At 45.0% G+C, this 11,555-nt stretch overlaps 1 protein-coding gene across 1 annotated transcript; it reads left to right on the top strand.

Moving 5' to 3' along the window:
• Positions 1 to 4,159: 4,159 nt before the first annotated feature.
• On the top strand, positions 4,160 to 7,905 carry Usp51 (ubiquitin specific peptidase 51). The gene is made up of 2 exons (XM_005358860.3): positions 4,160 to 4,422; positions 5,151 to 7,905. The coding sequence occupies exon 2, from the start codon at positions 5,167 to 5,169 to the stop codon at positions 7,261 to 7,263; it is 2,097 nt and encodes a 698-aa protein (XP_005358917.1). The 5' UTR covers positions 4,160 to 4,422; positions 5,151 to 5,166; the 3' UTR covers positions 7,264 to 7,905.
• The last annotated feature ends 3,650 nt before the right edge of the window (positions 7,906 to 11,555 follow it).

The raw sequence follows: 11,555 nt of genomic DNA, 5'->3' as shown, positions 1-11,555 counted from the left end.
GGGCAACAGCCACTTAGTAAGGGATCCTTGCACTTTGTATGTTCTTCTGACTGGGAGATACTTTGTCCCTGAAGACCCCCTTCCTTCCCAGAGGTGAGAATGACAATATTCCCAGGGTGCAGCATCAACTACCATTCCTAAGGGTGAGATGAGGTACCACCCGAGTCAAGTTCCCAAAGTCTGTGTATATGGGAGGCACACACAAGTGCTTGGGTAGATGCTGGTGTGTGTGTGTGGGGGGGTGCATGTCTGCGTGTGAATCCATGTGTAAAGTCCAATTTTAAGAAGCGGGGATCAAAACTCTCCTTTGTGGGAAAGAAAGAGTTAGACTCAGATTCATTCCCTATCGACTACTTCACTATACAAACGGCATACAACAATAAGCAGAGAATTTGAACGTCTTTGTTAATCTTTAATAAATGTCAGTAAGCAAATTTCTGCATTCAAAAAAAATCACATTCTAACCTTAAGCTCACACATATGAATATTATACATGCACATGAAGAAAGCAACAGGCATATGTAAACATATCCACTCCCTTTTACACATTGAACATATGTTATGTATGGCCAATAGGACCTCAAAAACAGTTTTCCATGTTTTTGAGTTTCCCCCTTTACAAATTCCTCAGTTGTAAACGCAGGCATAGGAGCGCATCCCACCCAGTTGCAGAAATATTGAAAACAATACAGCTTGCTTAAGCACATATGCACAAGTATTTGCAAGAGGCCCTTGAACTCCACCACATTCTGTCTACATGGGCCTGATGGATTCAATGAGCAGGTGGAAGGACTTCAAGTCTTCAGTCACTAGGACACTGTGAGGTGGGGTGGTGGACAAGGCAGGTCCAGAGCATATAATACAGGGTCAAAACCTGACACGTGGGACACTTGCTCCTTCTAGCATCCAGCTCACGCACAGTAGGTCAACTCATAATTCATGCACACACCAAAGGGGGGGGGGCATTAGAGAAACATACATGGGCAGGCAATGCCATCAATTCTAATGAAGAATACTGAGAGGTAGAGAGGACCCGTCCTGTTTTCCATGACCACTTCCTCCTACTCCCACGAAATATATCACAGATAGAAACAGCAAAAACTTTGGGTCAAGTGTGGTGCAGAGGGGATGAGGGTCAATAATCTCCCCCTGTGAGACACCATAGTCCCACTGAAAGCAGAGGCCTCTGAGGGATCATACACTTGTCACAGTGACCCAAAATCCTAGGTTCTTTCTTTTCTAACTGGTCTGTGGGAAAAAGCAACATCTGCCTTGCTGAATCAGAAGATTAAAATGAAAGTTTGTGGTCACAGGCCATGATTTGAATCTCTAAGGTACAGGGTTGCCTGCCAGAGAGAGTGGTGTTTCCCAGAATACCCTGCACCTGCAACATCCATCAATTCAATTGAGTCACACCAACAATTGTCCCCATAGCTTAGGCCATTCATCTTGGAAGGTGACATTTTTCATTTCTCTAAAGACTTTAATGAAACCAGGAACACAGGAAGCAAAGGATTGCTAGGCATAAGCCTGTACACCTATCACCCCAACACGTAGAGAGAGAGGCAGGAGGACTGTGAGTTCAAGGACAGCTTAGGACATATAGAATGCCATCTTCCTCAAAGAAAGAACCAAGAGAGAGGATCCTTGAGTCTTTGTCTTTAAGCAAGTATGACTTTTCTCATCCATCTGCACACTGAAAGGACAGGGCCAATGTAAAACTGTCTGTTTCCATTCATTCTGCAACTCCCCGTTACAGAGCATAGGAAGATCTGTTCTGCTCAACACAATGCCCACCTTGTGTTTTATGTACTATTGGAAAGGAACAGGACTCGCTTAACTGCCATTCTGAGATGCACATAGGGGAAGAACATCGCCACTGCTTGTTTTCTTCACTCTATGTAGCCACCAGGTTAGTACTGGGACATAGGACTAAGTGGTGGCAGCCATTGTTGCTGTCAACAGAAAAGATGTTGAAATGTCAGGCTGCCTGTGTGGTGGTGATATTTTGAATATGGGACAAGAAGGATGGCTTTACTGGTTGGAAGTACTCAAGGTCAGAATGCACGGGAAGCTGACAGTAAATCACAGATTTCCCAGTTCTTTCTCCTAAAACAGGTGAGGATTTCTGAAGAGTCACACAGGGCCCTGGACTGTACTTCACTTACCCCCTGTTACATGCACAATGGCAATGAAAATTCATGAGGCAAAAATAACTCATGTCTTCAAATCAGACAGCTTCAGTCTTCAAGGAAAGAAAACCACCTCCCCAAATCAGCCAAGTGAAACAGTCTCCACTCCTATAGCAACAGCAGAATTTCTGTGGGTCCCAACTTTTATTTTACAAGTTTAAATTACCCAGAAGCTTCAAAAACCTACTTCCCTTAGAAAGGCTGGCTTCATATAACATGATGTACAATGCTCTGCATGCAGTTTTAAATGGTATGTGCATTTTATCCACAGCCAGCAGATAGTAAAGATTCATTGATCCAAAGCCCTTATTTAACTGATACAGCAAGCCTCAACCACAGAAAGTGATGGCATTTCTGGAGACCTGGCTACCAATGTCCGCACATCTAAACCATGTTGCCATTTGAAGTAAAATCGTCCCCACACACATCACCTTTTATGGAGATGACATTTAGTTTGATGAAGTTACATTGCAGTGATTCAAGGAATCAGTCTAACATGGCCTAGATAAGAGCATTGGGCAAGCAAAAGTGAATGCTGAATGAGACTTCACTGTTTCAACACACACACTCACACAGTCACATACACACACACACATACACACACACACACACACACACACACACACACACACACACACTGGGGGGTTGGCATAAGTCCCAAAGGCAGCCTGCTTTTCAGATGAAGACAGTGACTCCCACATCAATGAGGAGGGATGAAGGGCCACTCAGTGACACGGCCCGTGGTCCATCCCTCCCAACCTAGCAAGCAGCAGACTTTCAGCAGAAAGCCCTTGCTGTGAGTCGTTTCTGGGGATGTTTGGTTGGCATAGACACGTCATCTTGGAAAGAGGTTGTATAAATATTTCCCCAGCAGCCCTGGTTGCAGGATGGAAAGTGGTTCGATATGCTGTCCTCCCTGTCTTCTGAGAGAGCCCCCCTCTCCTGACTTCTGTGTTCTGAGAAGACTGACTGGAGAGTAAATCATTGTATCTAGGGAGAAAGGGGGGGGGGGAATCTTAGAGGGAAGCCAGAATCTTGGAAAAGCCTGAGCTGTAGTATGAGTCCCCAAAGGTGTGGATTCCAGTTGATAATGCTGTCCCCACAGTCCTAGTCAGGACAGGCAGAGGCTGCAATCTCCCCTTTGGGATACTGGCCGAAGAGTATTGAGATAAGTGCAGAACAGGCCCAGGCTGGGAGACTGAACTGGGTTAGGTTTCAACAGGGAAGGTATTTTACAGATTCTGAAACAATGTAGCAAATAGCTAGACAGACATTTTCCTGATTCCAGTGCTTCCTTTATCAGCATACATCTATGATACTTGTTGCACCACTGTATGTGGAAATACAATGAAGGCAGATAGATAAAATATTTCTGGGATCAGCTCTGCGGGAAAGCTGTCTGGATCTAACCAGGCAGAGCACCCTGTTCAGGGGGTTCTTTACACATTCACCCGCCGCAGTGTTTTCAAGTGTGCTGACGCCAGGCACTGTGTATCTACTGGTTTAACCTGAACAACGAATACTAGGGTTGCAAATGGTAAGGATGACAGGAAGAATGGCTACGCTGCCACTCTGTGAAAACACGTTAGGATCATTCTGTCTTTGACCAATGAACTGAGGCTCAAAGTGTTTATGATTTTTCCCTGTAGAAGCAGCAAGTTGCTGGGCTGAGGTCTATTTCAGCCTGAATCATGTGCTTTTTTTTTTCCTCTCCTCCACTCTCAGGAATAATAACCTCTCCACTTTACTCTTGAGATCTGAATCTTAAAGATTCCGGAAGGAAAACTGTAGAATTTGTCATCTTGGTAAATCCTTAACCCCACCTTGGTTAGTTTTTTGTTGTTGTTGTTGTTGTTTTAGTTTTTTTTCTTTTTCTTTTCTTTTTTTATTTTTTCTTTTTCTTTTTCTTTTTTTTTTTTTCCTGTAGAGATTGCCATAGCCAGGTGAAGCCTGAGTCTGTCCAAGATCTTTCTCTAAAATCTGCGGCTGTTGTTACCTCTGGTAGAATCCCTTTCAGGAAGGGGTTTTTCTGCCTAGGGGGACAGCGGTGCCATTCATCACTGCTGGAGGCCTGAATCCGGGGCTGGGGGCCCATACGTGGAGATGGGAGGGGCCAGGGGGCGGCCCCCTTGTGACCAGCCCTGAGGAGAGGTCAGAGAGAAGACTGGCAGAGAAGCGCCTGGACAGCAGCAGCAGCTGACTTTCTACATCAAGCTCCTTGGGGCCCCAGGTAACAACCCAAACCTTTTTACAAATCGGCGGGCTGGGGAAGCTGCTGAGGTTGGGGGAGGGAGCAGGCATTTTGGGGGTCGCGCACTGTGGATGGGGGTGGTCATGCGTGAAGGGAGTCTGAATTCTAGGGGAAACCCTAGGAAATGAGAGGACAGGAGCAAGAAATGGGGTGTGAGGGCACAGGAACGAAAGAGCAAGAGAGGGCGCTAGAGCGTGGCATACAGCAAGTGCGCTTAGGAGTAGAGGCTGAAGCATAGGTAAGAAAGGAGCCAGGGGACACTTTCTTCTACTGAGTCAGTTTTTCAAAAGATAACCTCCTTTCAGCCATATTTAACATATATTGTTGACTCAAGGGTTTTAAAGATGCAAGGAAAGAACATAGGGAAAGGTGCATCAAAGCGAGGCTGCACAGAGCGCCGAAAAAGACAGAGGTTATGCCTTTTATAAAGAGTTGCCATCCTTTCCACCCTAAAGCTCAGGCCAGTCCCCCTTCCCCCTCCCCCGTACCCGCAGTTCTGGCGGCCTTTGGAGCAGGTAGCCGCGGGCTCGGCACGCCACGCGAGTCCCGGTGCAGGGGCGGAGCCGCGGCCGCCCGCGGGGCTCGCGGCAGGGGGAGGGGCTGAGGCTAACGGCGCCGCGGCCATGACGCCGGGCTGGCCGTCCACACGAGTTCCTGTCTCCCTCCACCCACAATCAGAGCTCATTTCCAGACGCGTTTCTTCCCAGGCTTGGGAGTGAGCCGATGGCCCACGTTCGAGAGGCGTCCCGGTCCTCCCGCTCCGTCGCCAGTTGGAGTTCGGGAGCAGGTCGAGGAGCCTGTTTGGAGCAGGAGGCAGAGAAAGCAGCGAGAATGGAGCAGACGATGCGGGGTACACAGGGAGCCCAGGAGATGCAGCCGGAGCCGTGGCCGGAGCCCAAGCCCTTGTCGGAGAACTTAACAAGGAGGGGCAGTGGCAGCGAGGAGAAGGTGCTCCCTTCCAGCCAGGCTGCTTGTCACTCCAGCTCGGTTTGCCCGCGCCGCAAGCCCCGCCCTCGGCCCCAGCCCAGGTCCCGCTCCCGGGGAGGGCGTGGGCTCAAGGCCCCACCCCCGCCTCCCGCCAAACCTCCGCCTCCCCCTCCAGCGCCGCCACCTCCACCCCCGCCCCCGTCGCGGCCGGTGGCCTGGCGCAAATCCAGGCGTATATCCAGGCCCAGACCTAGACCCCAAACACGCAAAACCTGCTCTAATGGCCAAGGCTGTTCTGGGGATCCAGAGGGCTCAGAGAACAGGTTGCTGGAGATGGGGTCTGATAAGGGTCCCACAGGCTGCCCACATATAGAAAGCTTAAAAGTAGCTAAAAACTGGCGGAAGAACCTGCGAATGATCTATCAGCGTTTCATTTGGAGCGGGACACCGGAGACTAGAAAACGTAAGGCTAAGTCCTGCATATGTCGTGTGTGTAATACTCATAAGAACAGACTTCACTCCTGTCTCTCCTGTGTGTATTTTGGATGCTTTACTGAGAAGCATATCCATATCCATGCAGAGACAAAGCAACACAATTTAGCAGTCGACCTCTATCATGGCGTTATATATTGCTTTATGTGTAAGGATTATGTATATGACAGTGACATAGAGCAGATTGCCAAAGAAACAAAGGAGAAAATTCTGGGACTGCTAACTTCCACCGCGGTAGATGTTTCCTCTCAACAGAGTATGACCTCGGAGGCTGAAGAAAATCAATCAACCTGTGAGTCGAAAGATCAGGAGACCACAGTGGTAAAACCCAAGAAAAAAAGAAGGAAAAAGACAGAATATTATTCCGTAGGCCTCAGAGGGTTAATTAATCTTGGAAATACTTGCTTTATGAATTGTATTGTCCAGGCGCTTACCCATACTCCACTACTGAAAGATTTCTTCCTTTCTGACAAGCACAAGTGTACAATGACAAGCCCCAGCTTATGCTTGGTGTGTGAAATGTGCTCCCTTTTTCAAGCGATGTACTCGGGGAGCCAGAGTCCTCATATTCCGTATAAACTGCTGCACCTGATTTGGATTCATGCTGAACATCTAGCTGGGTACAGACAGCAGGATGCTCATGAGTTTCTTATTGCAATGTTAGACGTGCTGCATAGACACAGCAAAGATGATAGCATCGAGCAGGAAGGTAACGCCAACTGCTGTAATTGCATCATAGACCAAATCTTTACAGGTGGCTTGCAGTCAGATTTAACATGTCAAGTTTGTCATGGTGTCTCTACAACTATCGACCCATGTTGGGACATCAGTTTGGATTTGCCTGGCTCCTATACCTCAGAGAGGGCTAGTAGCACAGCGAGCAGGAATGGCCCCAAACCAGGAGTTCCTTCACTTACAGATTGCCTACAGTGGTTTACAAGGCCAGAGGACCTGGGAAGCAGTGCCAAAATCAAATGCAGTCACTGCCAAAGCTACCAGGAATCTACCAAACAGCTTACAATGAAGAAATTACCGATCGTGGCCTGTTTTCATCTGAAACGATTTGAACATTTAGGCAAACAGAGACGCAAGATTAATACTTTTATCTCATTTCCTTTGGAGCTGGACATGACACCCTTTCTGGCTTCTACTAAAGAAAGCATAATGAAAGGCCAGCCATTAGCAGAGTCTGTGCCCAGTGAGAATAAGTATTCTTTGTTTGCAGTGATTAACCACCATGGAACTCTGGAAAGTGGCCATTATACCAGCTTCATACGTCAGCAGAAAGACCAGTGGTTTAGCTGTAATGATGCCGTTGTCACCAAGGCCACAATGGAAGAGTTACTCTATAGTGAAGGGTATTTACTGTTCTATCAGAGGCAGGATATAGAGAAAGAATGATCTCATCCAGAATGCTTTTCAGAAAAACTAAGAGCAACAATCCTGCAGTGATAGACAAGCCTACCTGGAATGGACAATTGGAATGCTTTCTCAACAGCAAGCACCTCTAAAAGAAACACACAAATCTACCTGGAGTAGACAGTGACCGTAACACCTATATGACAAGGAACACTTTGGTGTAAAGGAACTATTTTACCCTGTTCCATAGGTCTATGGAAAGAAACCGTTGACCAGTGACCATTTCGCCTTAAGAACTGGGAGGAGGGGAGGAAAGGTTGAAAGGGGTCACAAAGCATATTAAATGAAGTCTCGAGGTGGGGGGAGGTGCAGATAATCTGAAATTTTTATGTGCTTCTTGTTTCTTCAAAGATAATGTGTTAAGTGTGGGGGGTGTCTTTTAGAAAAGGGGTTTTTAATTGATTGTAGTTCTAGTTATGAGTGCACAAATAGTCTGAAAAACCAAATATTTTAAAGAAAAACTTTAAAGCTTTAAAAGAGAAACGTTAAAAACACTTTTGAGAGTTTTAAGAGAACATTTTAAATGTCAAAATTTTAAGTTAAGTATTTTAGAAGAAATATTTTTAAATGTTTTTAATTTAAAATGATTCCAAATTGTTAGTATGTGAAAATAGAGTATTTAGAAATTCTTACAATTTATGAAATATGAAAATTTATAAGTTAGTTATTGAAACACTTTAACTTAAAAATAGTAAAAAAAACTTTTTAAAAACTCAATGTTTAAAGTGAAAAATGCATAGATTCTAAAAATGTAAAGCATAAAATATATGCATTGGAAAACGAAAATTTACAGAAGCATGCCTATAATAGTTTCAAAATGTCAAAATATAGAATGAAATGAAATTTTAAGTTCAAAGCAGATTAAGTGATTTAAAAGAAGAAAGTTAGAACAATCCAGGGAAACAGAAATTTGGTTTTAAAGACTTCAAAAACTAAACATTTCAAATATTAAAAGAGAACCTTATATAAATTCCAACTACAGAGATTTCATCATAGAAACAAATTTTAAGTTTAAAAAGAATATTCACAAATTGACAACTGAAAGACATGTAAATAAGAATTACTTGAAAGTTGAAAATTTTATTTTGTACTTAAGTATATTGAAATATAGATGGATATAAAAAATATAAATGAAAGAGAGTAATGATAAGACAAAAATGGTTTGTGAACATATGTATTTTTTTAGTTTTTTGTGAATGCAGAATTAACTATATTGGAAAAAGTGATGACATCAAGATTTTTCCCATTTAGAAGTAATTATTCATATACATCCTTAGCTTCTGAAAGGAGGCTTTTAGTAATTTTGTGGCTTAGAGAAATTAGATCATAACTGTGAAGTTCTGGCTTTTGATGTTTCAGCCCCATGCTCTGACTGAGAAAGTAGCAGAGACCCGTGTCTGAGAAACACCTACCCTCTCTGCTTCCAGTCTTTTGCCTCATGGGGAAACACAATCCTTAATTTCTACAGTAGAACTGTGGCTTTGTGTTTGAGCAACCCTGCTAACTCCTTCCTCGTCACACCCACCCCATCCCCATTCCTGATTTCCTGAGTCCCTCACTTGCCTAGCCTCACCTAGATCAATATAATTCCAGCCTGCAAAGATCCTTTCTTATACACCTGGGGACGTCATTCCTTTGAGACCAACTCACAGATGACTTCTCTGGAGCCTTCCCTGGATCCCCTATGCAGGCATAGATTAGATAATAGGCCCCGTCTCTCCTATTGTGCCTCCAAACTACTTTGTCTACACCTCGATGAATAGTACTGCAACTGTGATTCTACTGTAGCCTTGTGATTGTCTGCCTCTCTGCACCAGGTCCTGCGAGCAGAGGGACAAGCCTTATTCGCTTTTGTGTTAATAAATACTTGTTGAATGCAAAAGTGAGTTTCATTATTTTCTCTGTTTCCCCTGTTATGGATGTGTTTTCACGTGTTGACTCATTCACCGACCTCTCATTAAGTGCCCAGTGCTGTAAATACAATATGATGAAGGTTCTAGTTTCCCCCCAGAGACGGTATATGAAATGCTCCTAAGCTTTTGGGGAGTAGCTTAACTAGGTTATACCCACTAGGGGACTAGTCAGGAGTGTGGAAGGAAAGCCAGAAATAATAAAGGGGAAAGCACACAGCCGTGGAAGACTGGATGGACAGTGGGGACCAGCAGCTGCAGGAGAAGCTGAGCTTTCTGGTATGTATATGACAACGGCCCCATCGCAGTTTCCCTCAGGTTCCCAGAGTGTGTGTAATTATGCTATACTTAAGTCCCCAATGAGGCAGTGTGCCTCACCACTCCCCTGCAGTGTTGTATATCACCCTCTGTGTCGTAACTGGGTAGCAGAAATTGAGGTCTGGTGGCTGTAGTTTGTCCAGTTAGTACTTTGTTTCTTCCACTATTCTTTGTGGTCTAGAGGAGGGGATGAATCGTTTTGCCCTGTCTCTCCCTGTGCATAGCCCACCCATCACTCCACATAGGCCTTGTTAGCTTGCAGTCTTCCCAGACCCTTCACACAGGAGCAAAGCTGTTTGGTTCCTAGTAGTTGGGAAGGAAAGTGAAAAGCAGCAGGCGTCAGGAGCCCAATATCTCCTTTAAGGATATGCCCCAGTGGTATAATGTCCTACACCTCACCTCCTAAAGGTTTCACAACTTCCCAGCAACTACAGACTAGTGGCCAATGACTTTAACATGCTTGTACTTGGCGGGAGGGGGGGGGGGGCGGTTAACCTCCAAACCACAGCAACCTGTTAGCAGTTACTATCTTAAGGTAATGTGGCAACTAGCAAGAATCCTAATGATGTTTCCAGCTTGCAGATACTTTGGCCTATGTCTTAGGCCGCTTGTTCTGTTGTAATAAGATACCTAAGCCTGAGCAATTTTAAAAACCAGAACTTTGCTCTCACAGTTCTAGAGGTTGAAAAAAATCCAAGAACAAGGTGTCATTAGGGTTGGTGTCTGGGTGAGGGCTCTGCTTTTTATCGTGATGGCATCTTGGTAACTTTTTCCAAAGACAAGAACATGCTGTTCTCAATTGGTGGACAGGGCAGGAAAGCCAATGAGGACCGAGCAGAGCCCCAGCCAGGCTTTTTGTAAGAGCACTAATTCACAGGGGATAGCTGAACATTTTGACTTATTCTCCAAAGGACCCTTTTCCTTAATACTGTTGAATTGATGATTAATTTTCAATGTATGAATTTTTTGAGATCCAGACAGTAGCAGGCCTCAAGCTATGTACTGTCGGTATAAAGTGTCTAGAAAGGTCATGGTTCTGACTGCCACAGCCAACAGCAAAGGTGGAAGGCTTGCTGGTTTCAAATGAGCATCTTTAAATTCTGTGAACACAGACAAAGCTCTAGTTCCAGATGCATTGGGAAGGAGCCCCAAGCCATGCCGTGTTATCTGGAATGGTTGCCACTTTGTTATATTAGTTTGTTTTCACCTAAAACAGCAGCTCTCAGTCTGTGGGTTGCCACCTCTCTGGAGGTTGAACAACCCTTTCACAGCGGTCCCATATCAGATAGTCTGCATATCAGATCTTTACGTTACGATTCACAACAGTAGCAAAACTTCAGTTATGAAGTACTAGCAGCAAAAATAAATTAGTGGCTGGGGGTCACCACATAAGGAACTGTGTTAAAGAGTCTCAGCATTAGGAAGGTTGAGAGCACTGCCCTAGTCTTCCCCACAATTTAGATTTTCTTTTTTTAAAGAATGACTGACAGGACAGAAGCCCCATGCTTTGGGACTTGGGACTTGGACCTTTGAACATTTGAGGGATTTAGTCCTTAGATTGGGAACTTCTGCATCAGGAACCAGAAGAGCACACATCCAAAGCTGCAGAAAGATAAGTAGAGGAAGGAGTGGAGCCACTGCTGGGTGCCCTGGAGGATTCTGGAGAGGGCAGAGAAAGGGGCAGAGGCACAGGGAAAAGGGAAAGGAGAGAGGAAAAAAAGAAAGAAAACTGCCCTGCAATTGATGGTTAAGTGTATGGGTAGGTGGCAAAAGGTTTTGTGTAGATCACTGGTGGCCAGGAGGCAGTTCCTCCTATTGCCATTGAAACTACTCCCTGGGGCTGGAGAGATGGCTCAGAGGTTAAGAGCATTGCCTGCTCTTCCAAAAGTCCTAAGTTCAATTCCCAGCAACCACGTGGTGCCTCACAAAGATCTGTAATGAGGTCTGGTGCCCTCTTCTGGCCTGCAGACATACACACAGACAGAATATTGTATACATAATAAATAAATTTTAAGAAAAAAGAAAGAAAGAAAATACTCCCTGCAT

This window comes from Microtus ochrogaster, chromosome X (assembly GCF_000317375.1).
Source record: "Microtus ochrogaster isolate Prairie Vole_2 chromosome X, MicOch1.0, whole genome shotgun sequence".
Lineage (NCBI taxonomy): Eukaryota > Metazoa > Chordata > Mammalia > Rodentia > Cricetidae > Microtus > Microtus ochrogaster.
Note: the sequence above shows the minus strand (reverse complement) of the source record. Positions and strands in the feature narration are given on the sequence as shown.